This window comes from Cervus canadensis, chromosome 30, assembly GCF_019320065.1.
Source record: "Cervus canadensis isolate Bull #8, Minnesota chromosome 30, ASM1932006v1, whole genome shotgun sequence".
NCBI classification, from domain to species: Eukaryota; Metazoa; Chordata; class Mammalia; order Artiodactyla; family Cervidae; genus Cervus; species Cervus canadensis.
Window position 1 is genome coordinate 12,920,346 of NC_057415.1, and position 16,571 is coordinate 12,936,916.

A 16,571-nucleotide genomic window follows, 5' to 3' on the forward strand; every position below is an offset into this window, starting at 1 on the left:
TCTCCAGCTCCACGGGGCAGCCAGGCGGACACTTCACAATGTAGTCGTTTTCATGACCCCCTTGGGAAAGCCTACGCAGCTCCTGACACCCAGAGAATCTAGAGCCAGTCCCAGTTCCTGGGCCCACCTGCCGTCTCTGCACCTCGTGCCTGTCTTCTAAGTGCTCAGTTTCCTCGCGTGCTTTTAACCCTCCTTACTTTTGTTCATTCTCTTCCCTCTTTCCCCTCTAAGCTCAGCTCAGGTGTCATAACCTCTTAGATACCTTTTTAGAAGTGCACCCGCAATCTCGGTTCTTATCACGTGTGAAAAAGTGGAAGTGTTAGTTGCTCTGTCATGTCTTTGCGACCCCATGGACGACAGCCTGCCAGGCTCCTCTGTCCATGGAATTCTACAGCAATACTGGAGTGGAAAAAAAAATTACTGGAGTGGGCTGCTATTCCCTTCTCTAGGGATCTTCCTGACCTCGAACCCAGGTCACCTGCATTGCGGACAGATTCTTTACTGTCTGAGCCATCCTTAGATACCTTTTTAGAAGTGCATCTGCAATCTCAGTTATCATGTGTAGCGTGACCTAACGGTGGGGGTCATGGGGTTGGAGTCAGATGCTGTGGCTCGTTGTCCTGACTCGACTACTTACCCTGTGACCTCAGGTCAACTGTCAATATTTTATCCATGCTACACTTCAGTTTCTCATTTATGAAAAAGACAGTCATCAGACTTACTTTACTGGGCTGCTGTGAAGAGTATGCTAATCAGAACAGTTCCTGGCATGAAGCAAGTATGGAATATCAGCCTTTACCTACTATTTTACTTACTTATTCATTGGTGTCTGCCACATTTGTCAGTGCTGAGATCTTTGAGGTCAGAGCCTGTCTCTGGTTATCTGTGAAGTTTCAGGGATGGGAGAGACCAGGTGCTTACAAATATGCCTGAAGGTATAGTAGAAGATGAACATAAAGCTCAAGTGACAAGAGTTGGAAAAAGCATTCCATATCAGGATAATGCCACTTGAGAAAGTAAAGAACAAATCTGCGTGGGAGGCTGTAGGCCGCAGTTTGGATGAAGCGAATGACCATAACTTATAATGAGAAGGGGAGAAAGGCAATGCAGAAGAGAGAGGATGAGGATGAGGACTCTGGAGCCCAGAGCAATCTGAAATGGTCTGTCAGTAGGCTGCACAGGGAACCCAGCTACTGAAAGAGTGGATGCAACAGAGTTGGGTGGGGAAAATCCTGGCAGCGGGGAGACTGGTTAGAAAAATATGGCATTACTTACTAGTGGCAACAATGGCTCTACTCCCAAATCCTGCTGTCTTAAAAGAAAAGGCAACTTTATGATCAAAAGAGGCTACTTTTCGTTTTTTTTTATTGGCAATTCAATCTCTACATATATACAGTATTGCATAAATTATAAGTGGGTTGACAATTATAGTAACAATACAAATTCATAAGCATTTACATAAAGCGGCTGCTCTAGGTTTTGGTGCATTTTGTGCCAGGTACCTTAGTAAATATAACAAACATACAGGAACGCAGCTACTTCAATTCATAAGAACAGGCTTTCAAAAGCAGCAAATATGTCATCTCATAGAACACTTAAGTCAAATCCAGGAAAATCAATAACTAAAGGACAAAAGGAACACTGTTTAAGAAAGGGTGGCGATAAAAATGTTAGGTTAAAATATTAGGCTTAAACTTTTAGCAACTGGACTTAGGATCCAGAAAGTGTACACATGCCGGGAATCATAAGAAAAGATCCCCGTGTTCTGCTTCACAATCACTACCTCATTCCAAAAGAACAACTCTGGGTTGCTACGGTGCCCGCTTCCCTGCTAATACAAACTCCTGTTCCAAGTCCTAGTGAAACAAGATGGTAATTCACATACGGGTTTTAAAATAAGACTCTTCTCACCCCAAATAAAATAAAGCTAATTAGGCTGTCCAAATTACAAGAAAATCTAATCAAAATGCTGACCAGAAGAAGCCAGATCACCCAGTTACCTCCACTGGCTGCCTCAGAGCACACAGCTGGTGAGGCACCTCCGAGAGGAGATGTGGGTGGTCCCCCCTCTGCCCCGATCCAGCCTGCAGCGTCGGGGGACAAAAGCCCATCAGCATCCCTGGGGTTTTATTCCCCAGGTAAAGAATTGAGTGAGTGGGTTAGACGGCTTTTAAGAGAACTTCCTGCTATTTTTTGTTTGGCCTTGCCACGCAGCATTTTGGGGTCTTAGATCCCTGATCAGGGGTGGAACCCATGCCCCCTGCAGTGGAAGCATCAAATCTTAACCACTGGACCACCAGGGAAGTCCCTTAAAGAGACTTTAAGAGCAAGGATCTAAGTCAGCTTGAGGTCTCACCTCTGGGCAGACACTTAAAGAGTGGCAAAAGAAATGGACTTAAAAACAGGTGGGTGAAGTATTTACCTTCTGATCTCATCACTGGGAACTGTTCGGCACTGTAGTTCAAGGAAAGCTTTGTCCAGTATTTTAATCTAATGGCTGGGGATGCTACAGGGTAATAAGCAAATGAGGCATCTGACACTGAAATTCTGGATAAAAAATGTAGGAACACTATGCCAAGTCTGGGTAGGAAAACAGTGCGCCATCACACGACACCAGCAGTCTAGACGTCTTGCCTCTGAATTTCAAGTCATCAATCTTGTTGGGAAGAGAAAAGATCTACCAAAGCACAGCAGTTAAGAATACATTTTCTGAAATCCTCCCAGGAAGGCCACTTCCATGGAACCAGTTCTAACAGAAAGGATGCAGGAAGGAGAATTTAACTTTTTCTTTACAGATCAGAAAGAAGACCCAAAGAGAGCAATGGATTCTCATTTTCTGTCCCGTATAAAGAACAAAAGTATCAGTTCTTCTGGAATCTAACACACTGGCTTCATTTTCAAATGCATCACTTTATTTTCCTTGGAAGGCAGTCATACGTTACACACCTTAAGCATGTGACAGTCACATGGTTTCCTCAATAAGCCCTAGAGCTTCCACAGCTCTCTGGGGCCTGCAGCCAGAGCAGTCCTGAGGAGTCAAATGTTAAAGCTTTCTCCACAGCCACATGTTCCTTTGATGTTTGGGTTATTGAACACAAACTCACTGGATAATTTGTCTTCAATATAGTCCATTTCTGTCCCCAACAGTGTTAGCTGTGCTTTCTTCTCGATGAACACTCTGACTCCTGAGGGAGAAGAAAACGTGAGTCACAGAACATGAGTCATGCCCACCCTGGAACCTGCTGATTCAAAGCACAACCGAACTTTAAATAGTAACCGCTAACAGAAGTCAAACAAGACGCTTTTGAATCTGTCTCATTTCCTTTAAGGAATGCAGCGCTCAGTTTCCTGTCAGTCCCCTTTCCTACACAATAATTCATGTCAAAGACAACTGCATTAGGCTAGACAGCTGTACACAAGCAAATTCCATGACAATTCTGTGTAAAGCTGGAATTTGCCACATGATGAAAATCTGTATGTTCTCAGTAAGAGTTCTGTAAAGATGCAGTCAATAAAATTAATGAAAATCCTGAAATGACATCTGCGCACACAAAAAACTGCCAAGCCTTGGGAAACACAAAGGGCTACGATACAATGGACGGATTTAACAGGACTAAGTCAGAGTGATCAGGACAAGTGTTCTGTTTTTCTACTTATGGACTGGAAAACTGGTAATAACATAACTTCCTAGTTACTATGTAGGTGGAAGTGGGTATCCTCATAAATACAAATGGATTAAGAAAGATTTCTTCCTCACAAGAAACTGAGTCAGATAAGAGAGTACAGGATTAAGATACTTTTATGCATTGATTTTAAAAATAATATTTACTTATCTGACATAGATGCTTCACACCAAAGTGGTTGGTTCATTCAAGTGGTTGAAGTCTTATCATCTTAAAATCTTTAGGCACACAATGATAACCTTTCATAACTGAAACAAGTAAGTTTATCCAATAATCTATCAACTGGTTACTAAGAGCACAGCTCTGGGGTAAACTTGATTGGGTTCAAATGTTCACAAGGCCATTTCCTAACTGTGTGACCTTTCGCAAACATATTTAACCTTAGTACCTCAGTTTCTTCATCTGCCAAATGGGGGCAATATAGAACTATTCTCATTTGGTTGCTGTGTATAAAACAGTTAACATATGAAAGCCTGTCAAACCACGTCTCCCTCATAGTGAGCATTAGACACCATTCTTACTATTATCATCATTACTCTTCAGGCTTCAGAAGGCTAAACATTTCAGGTAGAACAAAGTGCCCAGAAAAAGTTTGTTTAAAACTCACCATCTTGAATAACTTCTTCATCAGAGTCTCCTTTTGTCTTTGTATATTCTAAAGTGTAGGAAAGGCCATTACAACCCCTGGTTCGGACACCAACTTTCACACCAACCTGCAAAGGCATTGTAAAAGTAAACTTGGTTTTGAAGTAGCACAGATTAAACAATTATATTAATAAAAGCCCTATTTGACATTCATTTCTTCAAAAGCGAAAGATAAATATTAGATTTCTGTTATAAAATGTCCCTTTAGGAAGCAGAATGAGAAACTAGCATATAAAAATCTCAGCTATCTACACATATCACTACAATGATGGCAGGGATCTGAAAAAGAATAAAACCAATTATATACAAAGAAAGAATACAAAGGGAAAACTGCTCCCCAAAACTACAGTCATCACCACCATAAAAATGAGCTGTGTGTTTCTTCCTGTTTTCTTTCAGTCTATTTCATATAGAATCTAAACTTTTTTTTTGGGCTACACCACACAGCTTGTACGATCTTACTTCCTGGACCAGGGACTGAACCTGCACCCTTGGCAATGAAAGCCCAGGGTCCTAATCAATGGACTTCCAGGGAATTCCCTAAGCATAGCTTTATTAGGAGTAGAAACAAAAAAGTTTATTCTCTGTTTTTTCCCACTTCCCCAAGTAATTAACTTGTATAATTATCATTTGCAATTAATGCCTTTGTAATATTCCACTATACCTAAACCCAAGTTTACTACTTAACGATTACTATTAGCCGTTTAGTCTGGGAATAACCATTTTTAAGAGAAGAATTTTAATTTCAAAAAGGAATAATCACCTTTGCTTTTTTAAAGGAAAAAAATATCCAAAGGCAGGTATGACTATCTAAGAAAACCGGACTTTCTCAAAAAATGTTTTTGCTCTGCCTCATCACGTGAGCCGCTCCCTGAAGTCTCCCTGTGGTTAGGTTCACCAAGGTTCATACGCCGTCACCTGGCAACCTCATTTTGCCTCTACGTGACATGGAGCAGTAATTCTGCAAACATTCTCGACTACCAGAAAGCAAAAGATTGCAGTCAACACAGACACAAGAAATTTAATAAGTGGTCAAAGAGCACTTTTAAAATACTAATATCAAAATAAATAAAATAAAATAAAATACTAATATCTTCTTCTATGTAATTTTCTAACATTTCCCCAACTTCTATTCTGGGGTCCCATCTTTTTCATGTGTGTATACAGCATTATTATAAGAAATATCATTTCAGTAAGCTGATCTTGTTTCCCTGAAAAGCAGTAACATGTGCTTGCTCCAGTAAAGTAACTATAACGTGGGAAGACATCTGGTGAAGAGCGTGAGTTAGATGCTAAGCCATCTGGGGGTTCTGATGAACCAAAGCATTCAGAGCACTCTCTTCTGTCTTCAAACAAGGAGACAGTAGTCTTATTCACACCTTCAGAGTGACAGCTTTGAGAATATGCGAGGAAATTTCACATACTCAACAAGGTAAATAGTAAACTCCCTGACTGAAATTCTGGAGCACATGTCATAAATATTTAACTTAGCTTTGATCTTTACAACAGGAAGACTCAAAGTAGCAGGAAGTTCAACTATCAGGAAAAGATTCAGGCACTTTAGGTAACTGGAGTTTGGAAAAGGAGCTGCTTACGCCACAAATAACACCTGATGAAGTGTCTGCTCCACCCTTTTCACGTCACGAACAAACTTTCCTCAACACCACAAAGCAAAATTGTGTCAACTGGTCAATTTATGCTCTGGTCTTTAGTCTACCCAAATTGAGTTGGAACATTGATACACTTTATATTTAATAATTCTTAGGATGAACATGCTAGAACTCCCATTACACTGTAACACAGATTGTGCAAAGGAACCCAGAAATTACTCTGTTGTCTAATCACCAAATATTCATTGTCTTGGAAGTCATTTACATATCCCTTAGATAATTAACGATGCACTAAGATGATATGCATACCCCTTGTTGAACAATTCTGTATTGAAGAGTATCGTCTACATAGATGAACTAAGCTATGCCTACAGGTCTAGAGCAATGGGCATGCTACAGACAGTAAATATATGCTGAATAGTATTTGTGGCAGCACTGAAAAAGGACAACCCCAAAGACCTTTAATATGAGAGCCTGGCTAAATAAACTTGTTCAGTGGAATATACTCCTCTATGCAGCCATGAAAAAGAATGAGGACCTTTACATAAGGACAGGGAAGGATCTTCAAGCCATATTATCAGGGCAAAGCAAAGTGTTACCACAGCCTGCATGGCCTGCTTTCACCTAGGTAGGAAAAAAGACACATGCAAATGGAACAAGCAAGGCCTAGGCTGGCGGTCAGGGAATTACTCTGCAGAAGCCAGAGATGCTGCCTAACATCCTGCAATCCACTCTCAACAAAGAACTACCCAGTCCAAAACATCATCGGTGCCGAGGCTGAGAAACCCTGGTCGAGGTATAAATAAAATACAGATGTCTCTGCAAGGACATGAGGAGACTGCCTCTTAGAGGGGAGAGTGAACAAAGGATGTGGGGTGAGAGAGTGACTTCCTTTTCATAACGATCTGTGTTATCTGCATTTAACAATCATGAGTGTATTTTACTTTTTAAAATAAAAACCCCTAATTAATCAAAGTATACTGTTTATCACAAGATAAACTTCTTGTGAAAACACAACTTCAATTTGTTTGTAAATATTTGTCTGATCGGTTTTACTTACATGTTCAGGCTTATCTTTAAGAAGTTGTTTTATCTTGTTTACTGCTGAAGGTGTCTGAAAAAAGAAAAGGTTATTAAGTTGTTAGTTACAAATTTTACGTTCTTAAAGCCTTGTATTTCCTAGGCTTTAAGAATTCAGGACTAATCTTTAACAAATTCATGTGATGAATTTATGTTCCATTCTTGCCAAGTACCTTTTGGATTTTATATAGGCATATGAACTCTACTCAATTAAAAGCATTTAAAAAATTAAAAAAAAAAAACATCTACTAGCAACATCCTCCTCATCCCTCCGTCCTCTACTCCAGTCCAGGAGGGCTCCCTGTCGTAATCTCTATGGTACCATCTCCTCACAGCACAAGCTTTTCCGGTCAGCATCTACCTTGTATTCCTACTCTATGCTCAGCACGCTGCCTGAGACACGGAAGGTGCTCCACACTCAATGAGTGACATCAAGTGCCGCGCTGGGAGAGACAACTTTCAGGCACTTTTCCTGTTGCTCATTCTGCTTACCCTAAACCTCTTCAGAGCCAAACAAATGCATGCCTAGACGAAAAAGTAAGATAGGGTAATAACACATCAAATAACACCGAGTGTGCCTCTCATGCCAGTCCCACCAAATGTTTACAGAGATTCTTAAATCAGCATCTCGGGTATCTAAATGAAAAGGCAGAGGAACCAGAGATCAAATTGCCAACATCCGCTGGATCATCGAAAAAGCAAGAGAGTTCCAGAAAAACATCTATTTCTGCTTTATTGACTATGCCAAAGCCTTTGACTCTGTGGATCACAATAAACTGTGGAAAATTCTGAAAGAGATGGGAATACCAGACCACCTGACCTGCCTCTTGAGAAACCTATATGCAGGTCAGGAAGCAACAGTTAGAACTGGACATGGAACTGAACTGAAGCTAGTCAATGATACAAACAAGGACACACAAAACTTTTCAGGGGAAATGCTGTTTAACTGAGCCTAGTTGTTCTCAAAATAAGAAAATGTCTCGATGTACTACATGTGTATAGATAAACTTCCTTGAGGAAAAAGCCTTTCCAGGGAGAAAGCCTATCCCAGGGCATTCTAGGCCTACGTCTTAGCTGTGTCTTAGCCCATTACTTGGCTTAAACAGGGATAAAAGTCCCTCTTCCTCAGGATTCTTGTGAAGAGCAAATGAGCAAATTAATGAAGAGCATCTAGAACAGTACCAGGAACAAAGAGCCCAACATAAGCCAGCTGTTACTACAACGATGCGAGTATGTCATCACGAAAAGACATGTCTTTCCTACTTTCTGTTTTACTAGCTCCTCTAGCTGGCAATGCTATGCAGCTTCTCTAATTTTCTATACAGGCATTTTCCTGGTTTATGAAATTGAGTGGACATTATGACCATCACTGGGGCCAGAGCTCAAGCCTGTGCTGGGGGAGCAGCCTGGATGGATGGCTCGGGGGTGCCCTTTCACTCCGTCTGGTGGGGGCCTGGCCAGATGAAGATGCCGAAGCAGAATCTGGACCCAAGAAAACTCATGAAACAAATTTAGAAGGTTGAGACTAGCATTAAAAAAGCAACTCCCTCCCCCCACCCCCAAATAGAAGATAAACCAATGCCCTGCACTTGATAAACAGTTTGTGAAACTTTGATTTCAGTTATTAATATATGCTGTGGACATATTTCTTACTGTGTGTCACTGAAAAAAAAAAGTTAAATTAATCACAGTGGGTTAAGGTTTAAAAAGGCCATTTCCCACGGTTCTACCAGAACAGGAGCCAACACAGCAACAACTTGGAATGGGATGGGGATGGGGGAAAGGAGGAAATGCTGAAGAATTATGGATTTTTTTTTTTTTGAGATTACAATTATGTCAGCTTCAAATAGTTACAGAAATTTTAGTGAAAAAAATTTTTAAGTGCTTATTTACCTTTCGAAATGACTGCCAGTAAAAACTAGCTTTCCAAAATTTCCCGGTCAAATTTCCCATGTGAGAGAAATTAACCTAAATGCTATCAAATTACAATCAACAGATTTTCAGTAAATTAAAAAAAAAAAATGGCGCAGCCATGGGAAAATATTCACCGCAAGTCCAACCTGATGTGGAACCTTGGTTTAAGGCTGGTGGCTTGGAGGTGTGCCGCTGCGTGATGTAAGATCAGGGCAGGCGTGCTACGCTGCCCCTACGCCCCCTGGTGTTTCTTTTCATCCCAACCAGAGCCTGGACCTGGGTCAATCTGGCAGTGAAAGCACCAAACCCTGACCACTGGACAACCAGGGAACTCCTGAGCCCTATGCCTAACTTTCTAACTTGTCTAATCTGGCTTTACAAAAGTAACCCGTTTCCTTTTTTTCCCAACTCCTGGTAGAAAACACTTAAGCAGCAAACAAAAACAATTCAGAGAGAGTGGTTCACTTATCACAAAGCGGTTGATGTTCAACATCTCATACTGAAAGGAGCTTGAGGGAAAAATAACCTGTGTGTTGGGGAACTGTTGTTACAGGAACCAAAACGTGTCTTAACTGTCTAGTCAGGCAGAAACCAAACATACCCCATTGGGAGGAGTGTTACTAATGAGGATGGATAACCTTGCTGAGTACTCATTTCAGGGGAAAGAATCTTCCAAGTGATAGATGTTCAGAACAAGTCAGAACGACTGAACAAGAAACATTTGGGACCTAAGATCCTTCCAGGAAATAATATAAAAACTTCAAAACAACATGCTGCATGCCTAATGGCTCCCCAATTTCAACATACTCCCCAAACAACTAAGAAACCCACATCTGTCCAAGAAATTTATGGATAATTAATGAGTCTAATTCACCTGAGATTTGGTCAGTGAATTAAAATTTAAGCAGCCCGTGAAACTCAATGAAATATAATGATGTCTTTCGTACATGTATCACAGAACAACATTCTTTCATGAGTATCTTTGAGTGAGATATTTTGGCCTTAAAAAAATAAAAGAGTTCCAGTCTGTCTTTGTTGCCGAAATTACAGGAAAAAGCACTGTAGATGAAAAAACTTTTTTAACTACTTCATAGCAACATACTTTTACTTTATCCAATGCCATAGGGTTTCTATTCCTTGTAGCAGAAACTTTCCATCCTCAATACTGTATTTCCTTAGTCATTCCCCAGGCAATTTTCATTTTTTGCTGTTTAAGGAAACAAGATTAAAACCCAAAGTTAACTCCATGATTATGTATACTAAATATGAGCCAACAACTACAACCTATTTTATTTTCATAATAAATCTGACATTTTACAGTTTAAAAGATGGCAGATAAGGAGTAGCCAATGAATATATTACAGTATACTGTTTAATTCATTCTTTAATAACTATGGCATTATGGTGCTGTTTCCCTTTTGCCTTTTACTATTCCTGTGTCTGCAGGTAATCATTGTATCTATTCACAATTTGTAGCCTACTTTTGAAAGTTTAACATGCTTCTTATTTGACACATAGTATAATAACATACATATATTCACTGTTTGCTGAGTACTTTCCAGATGCTTAATGGTTTATATGCACCATTGTTTTATTAGATTCTGTGATTTAGGTATTAAACATTCAAAAAGTTGCACAGGACTACCAAGTCAAAGAATGAAGAATTATCACTCCCAAACCTTTAAAAAAAAGTCATGATTTACAAATCTCACCAACAGGATTTACTCTAATGTAACTGACCTTTCATTGTTAGATATTCAGGCTACTTCCAATTGTTTCCTGTGTAATGCCCCCTAAACTATCTCCATATACAAATCCCACAGCTTGGTCACTGTTCCAAAGGACTTCTGGGCTAGTCCTTCAGTGAACATTTCCTTGAGCCTCAGTGTCCTTAACATTATATTGTTTCCATACGCTTCTCAACCAGGTGCAGCTAAAAATTAAGCCTTGAGACACTCACTGTATATAATAAATTAACTTCTCTCTGGTGCATCTAGAATGATGCTGGCTATGTGGCATTAATCTTTACAGCTTTCGCTGGGCTTTAGGCCAGCTGTGGGTATATCTCTAACAGTAAATTACAGCGGCAATGATTCTCATTTGTATAACAATGGAAATAAAGGGCTCTGCCAGCAGTGGGGGTTTCCCAGGTGGCACTAGTGGTGAAGAACCTGCCTGCCAACGGAGGAGACATGGGTTCGATCCCTGGGTTGGGAAGATCCCCTGGAGGAGGGCATGGCAACCTGCTCTAGTATTCTTGCCTGGAGAATCCCAAGGACAGAGGAGCCGGAAGGGCTACAGTTCATAGGGTCACAAAGAGTCAATCACGACCGAAGCGACTGAGCATGTACGCGTGCCAACAGTGGAATGTTAAATCTTCAAATTCTTTGGTTAGCTAAAGTAAAATTGCTCTTGCTCCTGGATGTTCAATACCATTCATCAATTTGTGGGTCTGCCGGGAAGTAGGGGAAAGGGGACGTCATCCTCCCGGGATGTTCTCTGCAGGTGTGAAGGGTACTGCCCTTGACGTGGTGAGTTGAAATCTTAAGGTATTCTATCAAGGGCCTATCCTGGGCTGCATAAAAGTGCCTGGGACTAATCTTTTAAGTCTTTCTTTCCAGCAAACGGCCAACGTCCCCTGGATTAACATCAGTTACTCCTGATAATTTGGTGCTGAAAACATGGAATCACACTTCTTGCTGACAAGTATAGCACTTCTCCAAGGTTGCAACACATCTAATTCTTGTCAAAATACATCTATGTCAAAACTTACATATTTAGCTAACATTTCTCTCTTCTTACCAGTTTTATTATCTCATTAAATTTGCTCTCATCTCTCTTCACTCATTAGTCCTTTGATGATTTCACCCCTTTTGCACTTAAATGAACATGGTGGTGTTAAATGTTTGCAAAAACACTTGAAAGTTAGGCAGACATCAATACACGTGTTAAGGCCAGTGTGTTAAGACTAGGCAACACATGCCGGGATTAAAATGACTGCAAGCCTGCTACCACAGACCTCTGGTGGAAGCAACAGGGGTGTGCCCTGGCACCAGCTAAGATCACAGGGAAAGGGACTGAAGTCTGCTGGAGAGTTAAGTCGGATAAATTCACACAACAGACTCCTGCATGCTAACTGGAAATGTTGATATAAGGCAACACAGAGTCCGTGTGAACCGAGCACTGATATGATAGTATATGTGCTGCCGAAGCGAGCACAGAGCACTGAAATGATAAAGCAGTGCTGGCGACAGAACTGGCCTGGTAAGCTAGAACAAGTAATCGGGTATAAAGGAGCAAGCATGGATTGAGAGCTCAGGTCTGAGAAAGGGAGCTAGGTTATCATTCCCAGTCAATTCTAGAGGTGCCAAAGGCCTGGCCCACGACTGTGTCCCAGGAGGGCGGGAAATGTAGGTCTTAGACTTAATGGTGTATCCTTCAGAAATGAAAATGGGCTTGGTGGCACAGAAAAAAGGAATGCAGAATACAGGATCATGTCCTTATGGACCCAAAACAGTGACCCATTATGAAAACAAATTCTCCCACCTGATCGTGACTTTATTCTGTTTCGCTAAATCCTAATTTTCCGGCAGCAATTTGCCATAAGCCTTCTTATGGCATTAGATTGAACGAAATCCATGATTCATTCTCATCTTTTTTCCCAGTCTTCAGGAAGTGCTTGCGCAAAGGTTTCTTAATCAAGAGTAGTGTGTGTGTGTGTGTGTGAGAAGAATACTGATTATAAGTTTTCTTATGAAATTAATCTTTTAAAACCGCAAATAGTGACTACTTAATGGTTAGGGGGTTTTCCTTTGGGGCCAAGTGTGTGTAAGAACTACGGTTCCATAAATACTGTGAATGTATTAAACGTCACCGAATCGAACGCTTAAGAATGGTTAATTTTCTGTGAATTTTCCCTCAGTTAAAAGCAAAACAAAACTGGGCAGTACGTCGAGGAACCAGTATGCACAGTTAATTCTGTTAAAGAGCTACAGCACGTACTCCGGTCCCCTTTGAGTGTGTTTGACCTTTCACCCTGAGTACGTTGTAAACTCACTCAGGGCAGAAATGTATCCTTCTTTGTTAGAGTCACCAGGGCCTAGGACTACTGGAGGCACAGAGTATCTCAAAGCCTCTTCCACCCCAGACATCAGGAAGCAACCCTTTGTGAGCTGCAGCCTTGATCTCCGCAAGGGGGGTGGGCTTTGTTGTCTGCGTTCTCACCAGCGCTCTCGCACACTGCTGAGGTCCTCCGGCTGGGCTCGACTCGGCTCCTCCATAAGGGCCTCAAGCTGGTTCATTCACCCGTTACGCCATCAACCTCTAAACCACCCGCGATCCCCAGCACTGCAGCCCCTGCAAAACCCTGCGCGGCCCCAGGGTCCCGGAAAGCCGCGCTGGACTGCCGGGGGTCACGCTCACACCACCCCTCCCCCCTCCGCACGCGGCGGCGCGCGGCCTGCTGGGAAACGTAGTTCCCGGAGCCGCGCCCGCCCGCGCTTGTTTATCTCAGCAGCAGGGGCGAGTAGGCAGTGAGGGCGATGCGGCGGCTGCGGCCCGGGTCTAGGGCGCAGTCGTCGTGCCGTGCAGTGCCCCGCCACCCTGACCTCCCACCTTGCGGGGGGCAGAGGTGAGCCAATGTCACCGGCCCAGCCACGCGCCCCAGCCACTCACCAGGGTGAGGGCGGCCCGGGTGGGCTGCAGCTTCCTCTTGCTCACAGCCCGGACAGTGGCCCGGACTAACGAAGCCGACATCCTCGCCGTCCTGCCGCCCCGGTGTCTAGGGCTGGAGGTCGGCCATCTCAACCTCTCTCCATGGACACCGCGGGCACTCTGACGCCACAAGCTCCGGCGCACGGAGCCCTAGGCTCCGCCCCTCGAGGGCCCGCCCTCGCGACCGCTATTGGGCGGGCCGTGTGAGTGACGGGCGGGGGGGCGGGGCGCGGCGCTAGGGCATCGGTCACGTGACGCGGGGCGCAGGGGTCAAAAGAAAGGTCGTCACTTTGCCTGCTGTCTTGGCCCGCGGTCTCTAGCAGCACTGGGGCACGTGGAAAGAGCTCCGCCTTGTGAACTCTGGAGGCGCGCGGTACCTCGCCCTGCCCTCTGGACTAGGTGCGGCGCCGCCGATTAAGAGGTCAGAGTCCACAGGCCGAGGAGCTGCAGCTTTCAAGGACAGACTGGATCCGAGGCCCAGGCAGCTCCCCACATCCCCGTCTTCCTTTTTGATTCAGCGAGGCAGTTTTTAGGAGCGTAGGATTACCGCAGATCAATAAACAACTTGCTCCCTTCCGCCTTCCCCAAGCTGCTCCGGAGGTTGAAAGACGGTACTAATGCAAAGTTCGCTTTAGGTTGGAATCCAATCTTACTGTAAGATGTGACTAGGCAGCTCGGGGGATACTCACTTTTATAGCGAGTATCAGTCGATAACTTTATTGAATACCTGTTGCTTGTCAAATTTTGTGACTCCCTTTTAATCCACAAATATTTTCCGAGCCCCAGGCACTATACCCGGGCATTATTAACAGGAAGCCCGGTAAACAGGAGAGAGATCGTGGTAGGAAGTGCAGCAGCGGTTGCAGATGGGAGGAAGACACCAGGAAAGGAGGCATTTCTCGTGAAAGTGCTAGAGGTAAAGGGGAAAAGGAGGGGTTCTGTGGACTGGTGCTGGGAAGGATGGATTCTTGAGCAGTGTTTTGATGTGGAAAGAACTATTCAGGTGATTTTTTTTTTTTTTTTTTTAAATTTTAAAATGCCGGGCCAGGGCTGGAGTGACGAGTTTGGGCTAGGAGAGGGCTCCCGCTCGTCCCTCGCTGTGCGCACCACCGCGAGTGGAGTGTGAAGTGTTTATTAGAGCCCAGTTATATTTCATCCCTCAGATCCTACAGAATTGGCTAGTTAATTCATTAAGTGATTGTCTCTCTGCTAATAAGATGCAGTCGCACTGACAGTAAGAGGATGGTTATTTTTCCAAGCCCCGCTATACACAGAAGAAACTGGGATTAAGCGATGGTAGCGTGGAATTTTGGAGAAGGAAATGGCAGCCCACTCCAGTGTTCTTGCCTGGAGAATCCCAGGGACGAGGGAACCTGGTGGGCTGCCATCTATGGGGTCGCACAGAGTCGGACACGACTGAAGTGACTTAGCAGCAGCAGCGTGTAATTTTGGCTCATGTTTGACTAGGTGGGTGATCTAGGTCAAGGCATGTCCCGTCTCATCCCCTTTCTCCTACAGGTATGGTGAAAATTAAACGAAAAGCTCTTGGAAGAGTACAGGAGATACAGCAGCACTCCATAAACTGTGCTAATGGGTAATGGATACCAGAAGATGCCATAAATTGTGAAAATACTTTATATGGTACAATACCATTATACATTTGTCCAAACCCACAGAATGTGCTATGCCAAGAATGAATCTTAAACAATGGACTCTGGGTGATAATGATGTGCCCCTGTGGGTTCGTGGATTGTAACAAATGTCCCACTCTGGTACGGCGTGTGGACAGTGGTGGAGGTTGGGGCACTGCACCACACTTAAGGGAACTCTGCGTTCTGCTCAGTTTTACCTTGAACCTAAGCCTGCTCTAAAAAGTAAAGTTGGTTAATAAAAAAAGCCTTGCCATGCTCTCCTCCAGGGGATCTTCCTGGAGGGAAGCCCCAGGGATCAAAGCCCCATCTCTTCTGTCTTCTCCTGTATTTGCAAGCGGTTCTTTACCATTAGTGCCAACTGGGAAGCTTTCTTTTAGGTTGGTGCAAAAGTGTTTGCGGTTTTATATTATTGAAATCTGCCATTTGATATTGGGATACATTCTTAAATAAATGTGGTTATGTTATATACCATTTTAATGTGCATTTCTCACTTTATGTTTTTTGCTAATGACTTAACTACATGCTGATTTTAGACTATGAAAATGATGTTAGGCAAAAAGCAAATTTGAGCGACTTTCTTATTTGAGTTTAAAATGGGTCATAAAGCACCAGAGACAGCTCTCAACACCACCACCTTTTTGGCTCAGGAACTGCTAACAAACATACAGGGCAGTGGTGAGTCAAGAAGTTTTGCAAAGGAGACCAGAGCCTTGAAGATGAGGAATGCAGTGGCCAGCAATCAGAAGCTGACAATGACCAATTGAGAGCATTATCGAAGCTGATCCTCTTAAAATTACATGAAATGTTGCCCAAGAACTCAACATCAATCATTCTATGGTTGTTTTGCATTGAAACAAATTGGAAAGGTGAAAAAGCTCGGTAAGTGGGTGCCATAGGAGCTGACTGCAAATAAAAAAAAAAATCGTCGTTTTGAAGTGTCGTCCTCTCTTATTCGATGCAACTGTACTGAACCATTTCTGGATCAGATTGTGAGGTGCGATGAAAAGTGGACTTTATACAACCAGCGGTTGACTAGCTCAGTGGTTTGACCTAGAAGCTCCAAAGCAAACTTGCACCAAAAAAAGGGTCATGGTCAGTTTGGTGGTCTGCTGTCAGTCTAATCCACTACAGCTTTCTGAATCCTGGTGAAACCATTACATCTGAGAAGTATACTCAGCAAATGACGAGAGGCACTGAAAACTGCGACATCTACAGCCACTTGCAGTCAGCACTGGTCAACAGGAAAGCACCCAGTTCTTCCCCATGCCAATGCG

At 43.1% G+C, this 16,571-nt stretch overlaps 1 protein-coding gene and 1 long non-coding RNA gene across 3 annotated transcripts; one reads left to right on the top strand and one right to left on the bottom strand.

Annotated features, from left to right (window-relative positions):
* Positions 1-1,348: 1,348 nt before the first annotated feature.
* On the bottom strand, positions 1,349-13,811 carry ISCA1 (iron-sulfur cluster assembly 1). 2 transcript variants are annotated; one of them, XM_043453546.1, is made up of 5 exons: positions 13,607-13,744; positions 10,035-10,139; positions 6,999-7,052; positions 4,291-4,396; positions 1,349-3,185 (listed from the first exon to the last, which is right to left on the bottom strand). In XM_043453546.1, exons 2-5 carry the CDS (start codon positions 10,053-10,055, stop codon positions 3,037-3,039), a joined length of 330 nt encoding a protein of 109 aa, XP_043309481.1. In that variant the 5' UTR covers positions 10,056-10,139; positions 13,607-13,744; the 3' UTR covers positions 1,349-3,036. The 2 variants fall into 2 exon arrangements, with proteins under 2 accessions (XP_043309481.1, XP_043309480.1); XM_043453545.1 differs by lacking the exon at positions 10,035-10,139 and having other exon boundaries at positions 13,607-13,811.
* An 85-nt stretch (positions 13,812-13,896) lies between these two features.
* Positions 13,897-16,297, top strand: LOC122431658. The gene is made up of 2 exons (XR_006266588.1): positions 13,897-14,561; positions 15,164-16,297. It is a non-coding gene; the product is annotated as an uncharacterized LOC122431658 (long non-coding RNA).
* The last annotated feature ends 274 nt before the right edge of the window (positions 16,298-16,571 follow it).